The 20,417-nt window shown below is 35.9% G+C and overlaps 1 protein-coding gene across 3 annotated transcripts in view; it reads right to left on the bottom strand.

Moving 5' to 3' along the window:
- Positions 1 to 20,417, bottom strand: part of NRXN1 (neurexin 1) — a 1,230,870-nt gene that overhangs the window by 347,258 nt on the left and 863,195 nt on the right. For all 3 annotated transcript variants that reach the window (XM_070379598.1, XM_070379599.1, XM_070379600.1), the window contains one exon: positions 9,568 to 9,749. In XM_070379598.1, coding sequence (XP_070235699.1) covers positions 9,568 to 9,749 — 182 coding nt within the window. The remainder of the gene's footprint in view (positions 1 to 9,567; positions 9,750 to 20,417) is intronic.

Raw genomic sequence — 20,417 nt, 5'->3', positions numbered from 1 at the left:
AGTAATGTAAAAATATAGTAAAATTTATTTGAGCATATGCTGAAATGATAATATTCTGGACATGCTTAGTTAAATAAAATACATTCAAAGTTAATTTCATCTGAGTTTTGTTTTTTCCCCCCCTCTCTTTTTGTGACTACTTACAAACTTAAAATTACATATCTGACCCACTTTATATTTCTATTGGACAGTACTGATAGACATTTCTGGAATTTACTGAGAAACAGATTACATCATAAAAGCAAGCACAGGAAAAATGTCAAAGTTTTCATCTGTAATTGTGTAGATGGGCATGTAGTTGGAAGATGAATTCAGTTTTTAATGAGGTGTCTACCTATGAGACATCCAGGTGGAGATGCTGAGTTAGTCTTTTGAAATGCTAGTTTGGTGATGACAGGGCAAGTCCAGATGGGGGATGTAAATCTGAGAATAAGCAGTCTACATTTGCTAGCTATAATGCAGAGCAGAATTCCAGGAACATTAACTTTTTTTTTTTTTTCCCCAGAGATCAAAAAGCCCTTCATGATCAATTAAATTTTAATCTTTCACTAGAATTTTGGTCTGTCAGTCTTGTATGTCCACTCTTTTGGGGGCAGCAAGGCCCTAAGAAGTAGGCTCAGGAGGAAGTATTTCTCTTGATGGGAGAACCTGGCCATGAAAACATCCCCTCAAGAGTCTAAGAAATACGTTCTTCCAGGGCAGTGCTTTGTAAACAGAGAGGTTAAAAAGCCTCCTCTGTCTTGTAACCCGTGCCACGCTTAGTTATTCAGTTGTGTTTGACTCTTTGTGACCCCATGGGGCCTGCCACGCTCTTCTGTCCATGAGGATTGTCTAGACAAGAATACTGGAGTGGGTTGCCATGCCCTTCTCCAGGGGATCTTCCCAACCCAGGGACTGAATCCATGTCTCCTGCAATGCAGGCAAATTGTGTACCATCTGAATGACCAGGGAAGCCAAAGAACACTGGAATGGGTAGTCTATCCCTTCTCCCGGGATCTTCTTGACCCAGGAATCGAACCCAGGTCTCCTGTATTGCAGGCAAATTCTTTTCGGCTGAGCTATCAGGGAAGCCCCGTCTTGTAACCTAAGGATCCCCAAATCTCATGCACTATCTCCTAAAGTAAGTGCTTAAATGTAACACCTTTGCATTTCACAGCTCTGAAAATGGTTACGTTTTCATCAGAAGGATTTTCTCAGGCCCAGTAAAAATTATCTCTAGTTCTTTGCTACTGATTTACAATGTGGATTATTTATGCTTACTATTAACTTGAGTGTCCCTGAGTATATTTACCTAGGTCATTTCCTTCCTTTGTTGAAACAAACTGCCTATGTCTGAAGTGGTCCATCATCACCTTTAAACTAACTCCAATGCCATATTGTCACTTTTATCTCATTTCCTGTTCTTTGGCTGACATATTCCCTGTGCTGTTTTCACTTTTTAACTACTATTCTCATGCATTTTATTTATGCCTTTCAGTGTTTTTTTTTTTTTTTTTTTTTTGGTGCAATAAAAAGAGTGTACAAATGATTCCTTATTCGGTATGCATTCCCCAAACTAGTTCTCAACCCTCAAGCAATGTCTTCATTACTCTCTTCCATCAATCTATACCGTGTTTAGACTTCTGCAAAAGCCAGCATCCTTAAACTTAAAGCTAGTGGATGCTTTCACTGCTGCTCACCATTTCTTTCTAAACCCTGTAGACTCTAACTTGATCATAAGAATGAACATATCAGATATGCATGGGAGATATTAACCATGTCTGTTCCTGGGAATCTCTTAATAACCTAGCTCAGCTGTTCCTAGATTTCTGAGCCTCTATAAGATTATAAACATTTGCTGTTAAGCTGCTAAATTGTAGGGGAAATTTTTACATAGAAATAGGTAGCTAATACATTATGAACTGCATTATAGGTGATCAGTAATGATGTGTTGAATGAGCCAAAGTAATTTTTTTAAAAAAGAAATTCCTAATTAAGCTTTTAACAAAATTTGGGGGAGTATTTACAATGTCATGTTAGTTTCAGGTGTATAGCAAAGTGAATCTATTATAAATCTATATTCACTCATTTTTTTAGATTCTTTTCCCATATAGGCCATTACAGAGTATTGAGTAGAGTTCCCTGTCCTATATGGTAGGTCCTTATTAGTTATCTATTTCATATAGTAGAGTGTATACGTCAATCCTAATCTTTCAATTTATCCCTCCCCTCACCTTCCACAGGTTTATTTTCTACACCTGTAACTCTGTATCTGTTTTATAGGTAAGTTCATCTGTAGCCATTTTTTTAAGATTCCACATATGTGATATTACACTATTGGTGGGAACACAAACTGGTACAGCCACTACGGAGAACAGTATGAAGGTTCCTCAAAAAATTAAAAATAGAATTACCATACAATCCAGCAACTGTACTCCTGGGCAAATATCTGGAGAAAACCATAATTCAAAAAGATACATGCATCCCAATGTTCACTGCAGCACTATTTACAATAGCCAAGACATGAAAGCAACCTAAATGTCCATCAACAGAGGAATGGATAAAGAAGATGTGGTACATATATACAGTGGAATAATTCTCAGCCACAAAAAGAACAAAATAAATGCCATTTGCAGCAACAGGGATAGACCTCAGATTGTCATACTGAGTGAAGTAAGTCAGAGAAAGTATTTCTTTTTCTCTTTTTTTTTGGCCTCATCATGCAGAAGTATATGGGATCTTACTTCCCTTACCAGACATTGAACCATGTCCTGTGAAACAATGCAGTCTTTTGAAAAAAACTGAAGTGTGATCAGTAGCAAGAAAAAAAATTCAAAAAGTTTCTTATTTTGGCATCTAGCCATAAGAAAAGAGGTTGCTAAGGCAACTCATCACTGGCTAACCTAGAATGGATTTAAGGCCATTCTGTAAAATAGCTCGGGGTCCAACATAAATCAATAAGTCAAGAAGCGTAGTGATCACACATTGGAGGAAAATCTATGTCCAAGATTTTCTCTACCTAGGTAATGCCCTGACCATTGTTTCAGCAGCTCTTCCAAAGAGATTCCTGAGCTCTGGACTTCTTTCTGTTAGCTCAGGGGACTATAAGCTCCCAGACCCAACTGGGAAAACACACAATATTTGAATAGAGAAGATGATGACTGAGCAGAAGCTAGACAGAGATTGAGAAGAAAGTTCTGGGTTGACTCAAAAATGACAATAGGACAATAATTTTCTAAAGAGTGGATTAATAAATTTCCCTGAAGTGGAAAGAAAAGAATTTTGGAAATACAGACATGCAAAGGGAAACTAAGATCAGAATTTTCAGGACACTAAATGTGAGTCACAGAGTGTGACTTTACCTGTATGTAATTGGGAAGCATCAATGTGTTTCCCAAGAGGAAGAAGAGAGGAATAATTGAAAAAGCATTTTAGCAAATTAACCTGATGTAAGTACATAAACTGGATTGGAAAGTATTCAGAATAGAGACAGGAGAATAGTTGAGAAGGTGTGGCAGTTGCTTAAGCACCTAAGTGATAAGTATATGAAATAAGGAGGGGCAGCTAGAAATGTCTTGGTTCTCTTTACTACATTTCACAGCAACAGAATTTCAGAGAAGGAGCTAATTCTAGAAATTGAGAACCAAATTCAGAGAGATTTAGTGATGCTGAAATGTTTCAACCAATAAATTAGAAAATGAGATACTGAACTAACTTCCATGGTGAAAGGATGAAGGAAGGAGTTTGTATTAATCTACATGACACCATCCATTCCCAAGATAGAGATTGTTTCAAGATATCTGTACAGCACTTAAGTCAAAAAAAATATGACCATGATTTCTCTCACTTTCTTCAAAGAAAATGTTCATCCTTTATACCTGAGAAGCTTGGGCAAGACTTTTACAACAAATAGTCAAATAGGCCACATGTTCTCTAATTCCTGTAAGAACCAGGATGTGCTAAGTCGCTTCAGTTGTGTCCAACTCTGTGCAACCCTATGGACTATAGCCCATCATGCTCCTCTGTCCATGGGGTTCCTCAGGTAAGAATACTGGAATGGACTGCCATGCCCTCCTCCAGGGGATCTTCCTGACCCAGGGTTCAAACCCCTGTCTCTTTTGTCTCCTGCATTGGCAGGCAGGTTCTTTACCACTAGCGCCACCTGGGAAGCCCCAAAACGAGGACTTCTTGACAAGACGTACAGGTTAGTTTTCAAGGAAGCAGACTTTGAGATGGAGGTTTGCCAAAGCAAGTTCACTTGGGAGTGCTTTCATTGAGAACCTGTAGTGATGGTTCGGTCACTAGGTTGTGTCTGACTCTTGTGACCCCATGGACTGTAGCCGACCAGGCTCCTTTGGCCATGGGATATTTCCCAGCAAGAATGATGCAGTGGGTTGCCATTTCCTTCTCCAAGGGATCTTCCTGACCCAGAAATTGAACTGGGGTCTCCTGTATTGCAGGCAAATTCTTTACCAACTAAGCTACAAGGGAAGCTAAGAGCCAGGATAGCTAAAACAAATATAATATTTACTGTGTATGATTTACAGGTTTTAATTTAAATATTACATGAGAAAGTGAAACTCTTAAAATAGGGGAATCTGTTGGTTAAAAAGAATATTTCAGATGAAACACTTTAAATGCTAGAAAAGCCTGTGAGGAAACAACTGGGTTTTATCTTGCTGATATATGTACTGATTTTACAAAGATTAAATTAGAAACTCTTTTTAAAACAAGGTAACTAGTATAAAATGTAAAGCAGCAGAGAATGATGAGAAAGATTGGTTATGTCGATGATATTGATAAGTTATTTTAGGGCGTGATATCTACTATAAATACACTATGCTTCTAGTTAACACTAAAATCACTGATCAAAAGGTGTATTTCTATATCAAAATCAATTAAGAGCCTGGATTCAAACATAAGGCTTCCGGTCCAGGAAGGTACAAAGAAGAAACACTTAAGGCAAATATATACAACAATTCACTAATCAAATTTGCAATGCTCTTTCATGCTCCTAAGATGAAAGAATTTCAAAGAACACTCTTCACTAATCCTCTCCTCCACCCTCCACAATTTCCTCTGATCAGAACTAATACACATGTTAATATTCATGTCAGTTAGGGAACACACATTTGCAATGCATTCTTCTAAGTCAGAAGGGTTAAGTGATCTCCAGTGAACATTGCCAGACTGATAGATGAGAGATACTTCCTCTAGAGTGACAACATCGGTAAAATTTGTAGGTATATCTCATAAATAATGAAAAAAATGAATTTATGTTTTGCTTATTGCCTGTAAGAAATTATCATGTTCAATACTGATTAAATAATCAATATTAATTTAAATCTGTAAAACAGAACACTTTACAGTTCATAAGTTTCTTTTTTCATATTCTTTACCTTAACAACCTATCATTTATCCACATTCTTATACATATAATTGCAGATAAAGGGAAGAAATGGAGCTCTACCAAGATGGAGAAATAACCAAGAAACACTAGTCACTCTAGGACAAAGTGTGTTTACTATAAAGAATACAAGCTACCTGGTAACCAGGGTCCCAGTGGGCTTTTCATTCATCTAAATAATGTTTGTTGAGATAAGTACTAAGTGGTGAGCTCAATTATTTTTGAATCCACAGAGTCTTCAACATAAGCTGGAGCATATAAGTTGCTCAGAAAATATTTCTGCACAGACTTCTAGTATGTACTTACATGAATGACAAAAAGTCACATTTCTATATTACATTATTTTTTCTTATTAGTCATCATTATTATAAATTTTGTTCTATGGCATCAGAAAGCTTATCTTTATTTGAAAATAATGGACAGATACAAAATGACTGGAGAACAATTCATGATAAAAGTGAATTACAAAAAATGAGGTAACTATTTAGGAGAGAGTATCACTCATTCAACAAAAACTCTCACCATAGACTTAATTCAACTACCATGGTCAATTATTAGCTGGAATATTCATAAAACAACATCAATAAAAATGTATAACTTTTCAATTAAACAGCTGATATGCATCAGGTGCTACACTTTTTATACATTGTAAACAAGAGATTAGATACACTTCTTCAGTTATGTAGAACTGGGCTGCATCTATGACTTAACTGAAAATTTTGATGACTGAATACTGAGGAGTCTATATTTAACTTAAGCTACACTATTTTCAACATATAATTCATTTTTTATTATTTCAGAAAACATTTCTGAATACAGGATAACATTTGTATTCTTGGCACTATGTTAATTAATAGCCCCTTCTTCTTGTCTTTCTCTTCCTCTCATCCCCTCCTAAAACCCTATACATTTCAATAGCAATATCATATGGCTTTGAGGTTAACAGTGGTAGAATTAATACTAATATGGCAAAAAATCCATCTGTAAAAACTGGTCACCTGAGTAAAAAATTATTTTATTGTAATTTATTATATTTTTAAGAATATAGTTAATCAAAATTTAAATATGGTGATATTTTTAAGATCAAACATGATCATTTGAAAAGAATAGAATAATAATGCCAGATATTCACAACTTCACTGAAATTATATTTCAATCAGATTTTAAAAGTTATCTATCTGAAGTAACATTACACAATTCAGCAAGACTGGAGCACCTTTTAATACATGCAATTAACTTTCTTGCTTCTTGGTTAATTTCATTAATTAAGAGTATAAATAGTGATTTTTAAATAAGATAAGTCCATAGTTTATACATGGCTCACCTTGAAGGTTTATAGACACTTTCTTAGAAGTTAATGGATAACCAACATTTCTAACTTTTATAGATTAAACATATCTGTGATATCATCAGGTTAATTTTTAAGTCAGTCATATTTATAAACTAAAATCAAACAATGGTAATAATCTTTCTGCAATTACTGTTTTCGTTTTATACTTCAATTCTGAAAGAAGCAGAAGAAATGATTTGGTAAAAATCAGGATAAATTCAAAGGCATGTAAACCATTTGATAAAATATTCCTTGAATATTCCCAAATCTAAGTACCATCATTAAGAATACTTCTGCTTCCATCAGCCATGGGCATCAACTTTGATTCTTTCCCACTTAATTTTCCCTCCTGTTCCTGTCTTCCATCCCTCTCTTTCACTCTCTCTCTCTTTTTCTTCTTAAAAAAAAAAAAAAAAAAATATATATATATATCTCTATCTATCTATCTAACTCCTCTTTCTCTTCCTCTTCCATGTACCCAACATTATGAGAAAGAGTTAAAAGTAAACTTTAGAAGTGAAAAGAAAACCACGGGCTTAATTTTATTTGTATGTTGGAAACGTCGAAAAAAAGTAACTTATTTCCATGTAAGCAACTTGCTGAGTCACTAATGGCTGATCATTGTTTGTAGGGAACAAGAGAAAAGGAGGGGGAAATAGAAAGTTTTAGTTGGCCAGATCTGGACTAAGACAGGGTCCTAGTAGTTGATAAAGGAGTGAGTAGGGTTGATTACCAATGGTGTTTGCTAATCCCAGGGAACTAACATCCATTTTCAATTTCCTAGTCAAGGACAGGCTAGGATTAAGAAAGGGTTTGAATATAGCAAATCCAAGAAGAAGAGTGTTAGAAACAAAGACCTGGGTCCAAAGCGAACAGTCAGGCAAGACCGAGAGAAGAGATTCAGAATGAAACAGGACCTCACAGGACATCTATCAGAAATCTATGGCCAATAAATAAGTGTAGAAAGGTTCTGAGCAGGCATGCACACCTAAAAGTCAGGCTTTTACATACAAAGGGACTCTAAGGCCACAGTTGATCAAAATTGGAAAGCAATACACGTTGTTGTAGACTAAAACCCTCTGACCATAAAACAGTGATTTGAGTAATTCAATAACAAAACCCCTTATGATGTGAGAGTGATCAGTGTAGAACCTTTTCTCAGGGTAAATGTGTAATTGGTTATGGATCAATATGTAAGTTATTTCAGGAGGAAAACCTCTTGTTTTCTTTTTTATTTATGAAGTAGCAAGTCTCTTAAATCAGAATGGAGCAAATGCATTTGGAAAGTTGAGATGACTCTAAATAGCAAGATTCCTTACTGCATTAGTTATCTCAGGTGATCACTTATTTATGATGCCATAAAAACCCACATGCCTTCGATACTGATTGTTAGATATTTGCAGAAAGGCAGCTAAAATCATTTTTCAAGGATTCTCATTTTGACAACTTTATTTTGAATTGAAAATCTACGATGATTCAATAACCGTTGTGTTGAGAGGGGTTTTTTGTTTTACTTTGTTTTCTTTTTTTCCCCCAATATTAGCAATGAATTCAGCTTTTGTGGTCAGTTGTAAACCCTATTCAGCTTATTGGAAATTATAGAAGTATAGCAGAACACGAAGATTAATAAATAAATAGCACTTTGAAAATTAAGACCCTGCAAATCTGTGATAATGTATTTTGGTGTTTGGTGGTTTTCCTAATCATTTTAGGATGAAACCCTGAAGGCAGGACTGAAAGAACATGTTGACCTAATCAAAGACCTTCTGAGACACTGGTGCAGGTAACAGAAGAACTTGTAGGATAAATAAAAGCAAAACAAAATAAACTTTTGTGATCACATAAGGCAGAAGAGATAAATTAAACCTCAAGAACAGAAAGGGGGATGAAGAGGTTTATATGCTTCTACATCTTCCAGAAGATAGTTTATTTAGAACTATGATGATAAGAACCCTCCAGGGTTTTTGAATATATGATAACTTACTATGGGTGTTATTTTGATACATCAATAAAATATGACTATCTCTTATTGATAAAAGACCACATGGGTCTTTGAAAATATTGTGAGGACATAAGAAGATAAAGAATTGAAACCAAACAAATTAGTAACTCTCTGAATGCAGAGATATAAGGAAGAGTCCCCAAGCTATAGTCAGTTATGACAACTTTAAAACTTGAATAGAAAAGTTTTTCATTCATGAACTATTATTTGACATTCACTAAGTGCTAATTAAATTCTTGTGTGAGGTTTAGGACTTAGAGAAAATGTCTGGTACCAGGATATAAATGGCAAGAGTCCACTGTATTTTCTTGATGTGTACATATCAAAAGGAGTATAAGATGGCATAGACGTAATCTTTCTGCCTTTTTCTTTTATATCTCCAAATACCTTTGCCGATTCACTTCCCCCGTCCATCGCATGTAACTTTAGACAATTCTTTTCTCAAGTGAGAAAAGAAATAAGGACACTGGATCCAAATCTGTTGATGTTACCAGAATTACAACCTCATGCTTCCAGCCAGATGGAATAATATCTACTGGACTATCATATTTCTAAAAATTTAGCAAAACTGCCTAAAGTCACACTAAAAACACACAAAGAGTAATTCTTTGTGGACAGAAAATTGAGATGAATTCACACCTGAAAAAAAAGAGTCAAAAACATTTTTAAAAACAGTAATAGCTATAAGGCCTTATTACCCCTAGAGTATACTTATGCTTTCTGTAATAAAGCACTAGTTGCTCTGGTGGGGCAGGGGGAGGGAAATGTCCAAAGAGCAGAGTTATATGTTATTTACAAAAAGCTAGCAGTAAAAGCTAAAAGCAGAATCTTTATTTTAGAAGTACTTACTATATGCAGCTCTAGGTAGTCACCCAGGCCAGAAGAACTGTCCACTCGCACCAATACAGCTTCTTTCTGAACAGTACTAAACCCTATGGCCAGTCTGTCTGCTCGTGTACTTGGCCGGTCATTAGGAGGCCACTTATACGTGATTTGTCCACCACCTTTGCTAAAGATATACGTTGTCCCAGCTGGAAAACAAAAACCAAAACCAATTAGTCCAAATATATCAGGGTACACTTTCCTATGTATTATTATGTTGACATATTAGTAAAGTATTAAATTTACAGCTTGGCAATCATAAATAAATAAAATAAAAAGAACAGAAACCAAAAACCTATGGCAAAGTGAATAAGCAAATAATAGATTATAATCATACATGTTCAAGAAAAAGTTTTTTTTTTTAAATATCAAGGCAGCTTCATTTTTAATACACTCATTAAATCTACCAGCAGGTGTTTCAGAACAAACGAGAGATTACTGCTTTTCCACAGAGTTGGACAGGCTTGCAATGTAATGGGGTTTTCTTTCTTTCTGCCAGTTAGAAAAAAATAATATAGTAGAAAACAATTGGTTGCTTCAAAAAAGGAGCAGAAACATGTATTAACTTGTGTCTGAAACAAGAGCTGTGTGTAGGTGTGACAGGGTCACAGAGCACAGCAAAGCAAATTGCAAGCATGCTACAAATCGACTTTTATGAAGAGAGGGCCTGTTCACATATGACAGGTGATAACTAATGGATGAGCAGCCATAAGACCAATAGTCATGTCAAGAAAATACAGATAATAGATCCCATTCATAGATGTCAGGTCTTATATAACACACAATATCTAGTAGCTGTCAAACTATCCAGTGGCATAAAAAGATCCATTTTTTTCCAAAGCAAATGCTGGTCTTACAGCAATGAGAATAATGGCATAGCCTCATTTGCTAAGTATTCAAATTTTACTTTACGATGGTGATATCAGTAAAGTATCCATCTTGCTTTAAAAAGAGCTTTGTTCAAACGAGTGTCCTAAACATCCAATGTGTTAAAGTCCTATCTCATTGTAGCACTGACATCCACCTCATTTAATGCAATAAAATTAATTCTTTGAGTCAGAAATTTTGGAAGAGACATGCAAAGATATACATAAAGGAGAATGAATCTTCCTCCATACTAAATGGGACCAGAGAAATATTTCTTTTATTATCCCAAGAATAGACTTTAAGGTACAATTTATAGAAAGGAGTGTAGCTTTCCAATAACAAAAGATGTTAGTATATATTTATTATGTACCTACTACCTGCCAATATGGTAAGGGAAGCAATAAGATTAAATATCAAAATTTGGTCTCAAAGTATCTTGAGTGTATGGAAATACAGCTTCTACCAAGAATAAGGGTTGTATTAAAAGTTGAATATACAGCTGTATATTTTCAAGGTATCTACATATTGCTCAGTTGCTCAGCGGTGGACGACTCTACAATCCCAATGACTATAGCCTGCCAGGCTCTTCTGTCCATGGAATTTTCCAGGCAAGAATACTAGAGTCAGTTGCCATTTCCTTCTCCAAAATGAGACACACAGAACATACCCTTAACTGTGGGTTTGAGCTGTGGGCTCTGGGAAAACGACTATAACAGACAACCCATGAATGAATGTAAGTCTCTCAGTCATATCTGACTCTTTGCAACCCACCAGGCTCCCCTGTCCATGAGATTCTTCAGGCAAGAACACTGGAGTGGGTAACCATGCCCTTCTCCAGAGGATTCCCAATCCAGGGTTCGCAGGTAGACTCTTTACCATCTGAGCCACCAGGGAAGCCCCAAAGCCCTGACGGGATATTAAGTCTTATTTTCTATGTGCATGCATGCATGCGTGCTCAGTCATTTATGACCCCATGGATTGTAGCTTGCCAGGCTCCTCTGTCCAGGGAATTCTCCAGGCAAGAATACTGGATTGGGTTGCCATTTCCTTCTCCCAGGGATCTTCCCAACCAGGGACTGAACCCTGGTCTCCTGCACTGGCAGGCAGATTCTTTACCACTGTACCACCTGGGAAGCCCACATTAAATTTCTATGAACCAAAAATAAATAAATAAATTTCTATGAACCAAATTTACCAATTTAATGAAGTTAACTTAGTGTCACATTTATATACATTTAATTAAATAGGTGATGATATAATTTTTTTCCTCTTTTTATATTTTGGGGTCAATTACTCTTGGCATTCTGTCTGAAACTTTTCCATAGGTCCTTGAGAAACTCCAAAGAACCCTACAATATGCCTGATGTGCCTGATTGATTAAATAGGCCTTGGTGTGTAGACCTGACCCAAGAAACATATCAGGATAATACTGTATAAAAGAAATAAAACAAAATCTTGGTAAACTGCAGTGGTAGAGGGACTATTCATTTTCTTGAGTACTAATGTCTGAAAGCAGTTTCTCTGTCTGTCTCATGTGAGAACATGTAAGTTATGTCTGAAATGTACTAATCAGTGTGCAAATAAAGAGATACAGGAAGGATATACATATTTGTATATCAGAAATGCCAGAGCCTTCTAGGCCCATTTATGTTCTACATTATCAGAGGATTATTAATCACAATATTAACAAGCAAGCACAATTTGATAAATATTCATCTGCTTGGTAACTATTGCAAATGATTAAGTATTAAATGCTTCTGAATTTAAATGTAGACGTATGGCCTACATTGATAAAAACAGGACAAGAACATATAAAAGTAAAGGTTTCTTTAAAAAGAGAATGTGTTGGTGACCTCTGTGGTGGTACTTGATTGATTTTATGTTCCTCTTTTTAATTAACTTTGTCCTCTAATGACTATATATTGCAAATTAAAAATATTCAAGTAGAGATGTTACTTAACAATATAAAACAAATCTAAGGACTCAGATATTTTCCAGAATCATCAGAGTAAGGGAGTCTGGCAAAGCAACAATATCATACATTATATGATCATTTTTAACATTAAAAACCACTTTCACAACAATTTTTTTCATTTTCTCTTTTTCTGTATGGAAAGTAGGGCAAGCATTACCCCCACAACACATCTGAGAAAACAAGTTAATCCTTATGACTGAATTAACTAAAGTTGCAAACTTGAAAGAGCTAGTAGAAATCTAGTATCCAGATTCTACTCCTGTATTTTTTTTAACAGAAATGTTTCTGTTACCATAACAAGACTGTCAAGAAAAAGTTAATTGGATATGTCAGTCTGAATTTATCAAGGCCAACTGCTATCATATTCGAATGTCTCATATCCATAAAGTGACATTTGCACCTCATGATCGTATACTGTCTTTTCACCTCACAATGCTTTTAAAGAAAGAAAAAAATAAATAACATGTAAATGTGAAATGACAGAACATTTAATGTATGTAGATTAACATTTAGTTTAGGGTACACTTCCCAAACTTGTGGAACTATGAAAGTTTCCAGTTGCTCAGTTGCAGAACTTCAGGATAATAATTTAAAGGTTTATATTTTCAGTAAGATAAATGTCATAATACAAATATCATTACTCAAGATTTGATTTCATCTCATATTTCAAAATTTTCCAATAAGTGTTAAGCCTTGGCAACTAGCATGCCAGTAGCTACTCTGTCTTCCTTATAGTGACTTTCTAATTTTTCAAGTTTTGCCAAAACCAAGCAGAAACAAGTATACTACCATGTGCCAAATGATGCAATTATTTCTAGTACCCTCTTTCCTCAGATATATCTGAAAATCAATCTGTCTCCTTTTTTTCTTCTATATGCACAATAGTGCATTGTAATGTACTCATCAGCACAATTCTATAATAAGCGAGAGACTCAGATGCCCAGCTTCCAACACAACTCTCTACACTTTCCTCTATAAACATCTTGATTTAAAACAACAAAACAAAACAAAAAACCCATTTTGCATCAAACTCTATGTTCTCAAGAATCTACGTTCTTAAAGTCCTCCTTCCATCAAGATAGAAAATTACAATATACTCTATTTTGGTGACCTTAAAAATATGAGAATACTTCCACAATAAAATATAGATGACTAATGTGTCAAAATCTACTTCATTTAACATGCATCTTTCTGAACCAAGGATATGAGGTATACTGTTGCAGAAGAGATCAGAAATTAAGAATGCAAGTTTTGGACTCAGACAGACCTGGGTGCGAATTCCAACTATATCATTTACCAGTTACGGACACTGACTATGTTTTTATTCTCTTTCATTCTTGGGTTTCCTATCCTTGGGGATATTAACACTGCCTCATAGAGTTTCTGCCAGGAATGCATGAAAAATTGCACAGTAAAACCTGGGTCCAATTCCTGGCGTATGGTAAATACTCAATACACTTTAAAGAGAATGGATAATGTATGCATGCATGTGCTGTGCTGTGCTGTGGGTGTATGCTCAGTAGCCTCTGACTCTTTGCGACCCTTGGGACTGTAACTCGCCAGGCTCCTCTGTCCATGGGATTTTTCAGGCAAGAAAACTGGAGTAAGTTGCCATTTCCTTCTCCAGGGGAACTTCCTAACCCAGGGATCGACCTCGCTCCTCTTGTGTCTCTGCATTGCAGGCAGATTCTCTACCCACTAAGCTATCAGGGAAGCCCATGTGTGTAGTGAAGTGAAGTGAAGTCGCTCAGTTGTGTCTGACTCTTTGCAACCCCCATGGATTTCTTTGCGGCAGTTCATGGAATTCTCCAGGCCAGAATACTGGAGTGGGTAGCTGTACCCTTCTCCGGGGATCTTCCCATCGTAGGGACTGAACCCAGGTCTCCACATTGCAGGCAGATGCTTTACCATCTGAGCCACTAGGGAAGATAATGTATGCTGACAATTTAAAATAACCAACATTGAAACATTGTTGGTTTAAGAGTCTTTAGAAATGTTTGATCCATTTCAAAATTGTGTCAAACCAAATGCCTTTTAAGAAATGGCTTTCCTACATCCCGGTTTTTATTACACTTTTCAGTATTTTATTCCTTAGATTAGCACTTTTGTCACATAAACCCATTCCATTATTATTTACATTCACTAATAGTTGACAAAGGGAATGATATTAAATTGCATCATTTTCATGAGAAAAAGAATATTAGTTCATTGCCGTAAAACATCTAGCATGGTAAGATTTATAACATGACACAAAAATTCACTTTGTTAAATAAAGGGGGAAGCTACGCAAGATGAACTGCCATTTAGCTACATTTTAAAAAATTTTATTTTATAGGAACATGTTTTACTCTATTATATAAGTAAATTCAATGCACAGCAACAGTACATCTTAATCACAGTTCCAAGAGTTTTATTAACACAGAGAAGAACTTGGAGGAATGTGGTACCTTTCTTATTTATGCATGTTTCTATATGGCAAGCACTAGCACATCAGTGCCATGACTAATAATGGATTTATTGAAAATTAATCCTGACATCCATCACATCACTAAATGTATAGGTGACTCAAACTTAAAGTGGTTTTCAGCAATCCTCACATTTAAGCTATAGAGTAAGTCTATATTCAGTTCAGTTCAGTCACTCAGTCGTGTCCGACTCTTTGCAACCTCATCAATCGCAGCACGCCAGGCCTCCCTGTCCATCACCAACTCCCGGAGTTCACTCAAACTCACGTCCATCGAGTCAGTGATGCCATCCAGCCATCTCATCCTCTGTTGTCCCCTTCTCCTGCCTTCAATCTTTCCCAGCATCATGGTCTTTTCAAATGAGTCAGCTCTTCACATAAGGTGGCCAAAGTATTGGAGTTTCAGCTATATTACTCACTCCAAATTCATTAGCAAAGCTGGCTTCACCAGATACAAATTTAGCAGTGTCAACATACTTTACACTGCAATAAGCGTCTGTAAAAATTATACACGGGCTCTTCTAATGTTTTAACTGTCTGTGATGTTATAATAGATGTATTTTTAGATTTTTACTTAATATCTATTTACATAAAGGGGTCTCTCCCCTCCTTTTTCTTTCCAACCATCTCTACATTAGCCTAATTTCTCCAAGTGCTAATACACTCCCTCCAACAGGTTGAACCTTTCTGAAGAAGAAAACCAATCAGCATGGACAGTTCTGCTTGAGTATTGGTTGCCTTGGATCCTTGGAACATGAGCAATAATATAATTAACTTCAGAATAGATTAGCTTCTAACTCATAACATAAGTATATGAATAAAATGTCCTTTTCTGAAAGCCTATAATTCTTTCAATGTCATCATGTAACCAAAATATTCAGGCCATTATGATTCTATTAAATGTAACAGGGATGTAACACTTTTTTCCAGTGAAACTCTGCCAGGCAGTCAGATGGAAATTTAAAATAAAACAGTTATAAATAAGGGGAGCTTTTATTTCTCCTACAACCTTGTCAAGACTATTGCTTAATCTCAATTTCTACCTATATGGAGCCATTATTCTGAATAAAGTTCACAGAAAACAAAAACAATAAGAAGACCACCTTGTATTAAAAAAATCGGTCTAAAACTAGTAAAACAAATAGATTAATAAATCTGAACAATCTTACTTGTATTCTAAAGCAACAATTTCTGTCTACATTAATGTAAATTCTTTACAAGATCACAAAGAATTAAGTTGTGAGCACTATAAATTCCTAATTCCTAAAATTTCATATAACAGCCTTAAAAATCAGGAAAGGTAGGCACTATATTAGGAGAGATGACTAGAATCAGAGTAACAGGAGTTTCTACCTATAATATGTAATCAACTCTAAATCTAAAAAGTAATAACACCAATTACCAATATTGAGAATAAGAGACAGCCCTCAATGCTACAGATCTAAGGGTGAAAAAATGTTAGGAAAGAAAGGAAAATAAAGACTATATATATCACAATTTGAGACTCCTGATGGAAGATGCAGACTTGGTAGAAATAACAAATACATTAAACTAGCTAAAGAGACTAGAAAATAAGACAAGGTTTTTACCCATACATCTTTGAGAAAGAGAGCAGGTAGGTCTTCCATGAAAAACATGGCAAGAAACAAGACATGTCACTGAAAAGGCTTAGATACTGGCCTCATAGCCTGAATCAGAGCAAAGAAAAGAAAGTCAACAAGAGTTTAGATAATTCCCAAAGAACCAAAGCCTTAAGAAAGTAACTCATGATGACATTCCAGATAGAAGGAGCATTGATATGGCACATTGCAAAGTCCATCAGAACCCTAGACCTTGGGAATTAAGGAAATTTACTGAATTTAAAAAAAGTTTGTTGAACATCTATTAAATTGAATGTAAGCTGACAAAACTGTGAGTACCCTGCTTCAAAAATTTTGTTAAGAGTGACACTGTATTGACTCACTACACACACACACACATACAGGGCTTCATTAAAAATTCATCGTGAACTTGGTTCAAACTTTTTCACAAAGATTCTTGAGCCCCATGAAATCAGGAGTTAGACTCTCAGGGTCCATGAGGACTCACTAGGCATTAAAAACTCATTTCTCCCAAAGTTTCAATGTGATTAAACAAGCCTGAACCACTCAAACTCCACAGCAGACCTATGAGTCATGAAAGAAAAGAATCATTGCCACTAAGCCAGACCATATGAGTTTTAGCGTGGGTCCAGTCAAGGTACCATTTTAAAAAGAAAAATGGCATGAGCTTGTTAGTTGCTCAGTTGTGTCCAACTCATCGCGACCCCAATGACTGTAGCTTGCCAGGTTCCACTGTCCATGGGATTTCCCAGGCAAGAATACTGGAGTGGGTTGCCATTTCCTTCTCCACGGGGTCATCCTGACCCAGGGCTCGAACCTGGGTCTCCTGCATTGCAAGCAGATTCTTTACTGTCTGAACCACCAGGGAATTTTATTCTATAAGAAATTTTAAACAAGTTAAAACTCAAGAAAATGGAATAGCAAAAAACTATCATGATTTCTATAAGCTCAGTAATCACTTCTCTTAAAGGTAATTTCAATAGCAACTGTGTACCTCAATGACAAAATAGTGAAGTTTCCCCTTTGCCTATTTGGCCCAAAATTTTTCCCTAATAAAAGCCTTTTTAAATAAATATACTGTATTTTTCTGTAATAAAAATTCTATTTTCCTGTGATCTTGGCAAGGATAATATATGTATAAGTGTATCATATATAGTTTTCATTTTGGTATTTGACATTTCCATACTTTGACATTTATGGAAAGAATAAGCTATATGGAAAAAAGTATTCAATCTTTGGAAAAACAAGTGTACTATTCTTAATAAATGAAATAATTCTCAAGTGGATTCAGGGCTGATCTACCTTGTTCATATCCTAGATATTTGTTCAGGGATAGCACAAATAGCTGCACAGACTGCACTGCACAATCAAGAAGGCAGTGTTAACATAAATGCAACACGAATGGTGTGCAAAGTTGAGACTACGTAAATAGCCACTGATGTCAAATGTAGTCATTTGAATAAGTCATTCTTTCTCTATCTTATAAGGAAATTAATCAAAATAAGAAACATACCCAAGCTGACCTATCTTTTGGTTGTCTAATATGTGAAAGGAGCTAGGAGTATAAAGCTGAAAACACACAGCCCTTTTCCCCAAACAGGTAGGATCTGTGAATCAGAGATAAATATCAGGACAAGAGTTTATGAGAGATATCATGAAAATGGTATTCAGCCACGTCATTATCTATGCTGGATTTTTTGTTTAACAATCTTAGAAAAGAAGACAATGTTAAAGGCACTGATTAATGGTAACGATAAAAAGAGCAGAAAAATTATTAACAAGAACAATCATATCTATATTTTCTTTCTTTTCAGATCAAAGTCATATAACTGTTTCAAATATTCACTTGAAATAATGTTTAGTGAATATTATTACTAAATTTATACAACAAGCAACAAGTAATACTTCACTTCATGGTTTTTTTGCAATATACTTTCCCTAGAAATTACTCATTATTTCCCTCTCTAAACACACTATGTAGAAAATACTCCCTCCAGGAAGAATTGAGTTGAATAGTTTTAGCTGCCCAGGGAGACGAGCTTGTCCGAGATCAAATTCAAAGTTTTGGAATCTTTTAAAAGGCTCCTGGAATCTAAGTTATCTGGCTGAGAAGAAAAACAAGTAAATGGTAGACCTTCTGCCAATCAAATTAGAAAAAAAAATCATAAAGATAGCAAAGTATCTAGAGTTAAAAATAAAACTAAGCAAAGCAATCTCACAACCAATAACCCTAAGAACATCAAAGGTTTATGTCTTTCCTTCTGAAACTAGACTCCCTCAAGCAGTAAGTGAACTTTATTAAAAAGTCTCTGACAAGTAATTCAGTAATCAATTTGCATTACGCTACAGGCAGCAAGGAAGGAGGGAGAAAAAATCATACCTTCTGCTCCCTTAAGAAAACTCTCATTTTAAAAAACATATAATAAGCTGTGAATGCTCCTAATAAATTCTTTAAATTATTAGCGAGAGTCCCTTGGACTGCAAGGAGATCCAACCAGTCCATTCTGAAGGAGATCAGCCCTGGGATTTCTTTGGAAGGAATGATGCTAAAGCTGAAACTCCAGTACTTTGGCCACCTCATGCGAAGAGTTGACTCACTGGAAAAGACTCTGATGCTGGGAGGGATTGGGGGCAAGAGGAGAAGGGGACGACAGAGGATGAGATGGCTGGATGGCATCACCGACTCGATGGACGTGAGTCTCAGTGAACTCCGGGAGTTGGTGATGGACAGGGAGGCCTGGCGTGCTGTGATTCATGGAGTCGCAAAGAGTCGGACACGACTGAGCGACTGATCTGATCTGATCTGAAAGGTTGCAAACGCCTAGTGATGGCCTTCAGTTTACTTTTTCGTAAATTAATTGTCAAAATGGTTTTCAGAGTTAAGAATTTACTAGAATCATGGTGTAAAAAACATCATAGGGTAAAAACAACTGAAATGAACACAGACAATGCTGAAGAGCTCTTGGAGAAGACAAAGGGAAACTTTCCTTTTACAGATGACAAAATAGAGGCCCAGAGGAATCAAGTGGCTTCTTAATTTCACACAGATGTTTGGGGACTGTACCCGACTCTATTCCTAGTGCACAATTAAGAGCTAAGACTAAATGACTGCTTCTTGTTTAGATAAAGAAGCTAAAATTCACAAGTCAAGGTCTCACTTCAGTCATCTCTAGAGGTTTTTCTAATGATGTTTCCTTGGTCTGGGTTTGGTAGACTCAAAGTTTCTGAAATGGCACTTAGCAGAAATGATTCGTTCATATTCTGACATTTTCAGTGTCTAGCTTGAATCTTTAAAAGGCGTGGAGCCTTTGCAAATCTTTATTGCCAGCATCTTGCCTCAGAAGTCATCTCAGCTTTGGCTTGTTCAAATGCTTCCAAAATGCTGAACAGAGATGCAGAAGCCAAATCTTTATCATTAATACCATAATTACTTTTATTCCATACCAGATAGGCCTGACAGCTTTTCTCAGTGACACCATTTCCTGCCCTTAAAAGCAGAATTCAATCCTGAACACAAAACTGCATGTGGTTATTTTGAACTACTTTGAGGCCCCCATATCAATAATAAATTTCATAATACCCCAATCTCCTCTGCCTCCAATCTTTCCCAGCATCAGGGTCTTTTCCAATAAGTCAGCTCTTCACATCAGGTAACCAAAGTATTGGAGCTTCAGCTTCAGCATCAGTCCTTCCAGTGAATATTCAGGGCTGATTTCCTTTAGGACTGACTGGTTTGATCTCCTTGCAGTCCAATAAAACCAATTAAATTATTTATTTGTAATTTTAAACTGAAACTGGATAGAGTACTATTTGCTGATTCAGAAGTCACTCCAAACTAAGCTCTATCACTCAGGCATGCACATGTGGTAGAATATACATTCTTCTCCCAAAGCGACTTTTACTTTTGCTG

Source organism: Bos mutus, chromosome 11 (genome assembly GCF_027580195.1).
Source record: "Bos mutus isolate GX-2022 chromosome 11, NWIPB_WYAK_1.1, whole genome shotgun sequence".
Classification (NCBI taxonomy): domain Eukaryota; kingdom Metazoa; phylum Chordata; class Mammalia; order Artiodactyla; family Bovidae; genus Bos; species Bos mutus.
This window is presented reverse-complemented; position numbering and strand designations above follow the sequence as displayed.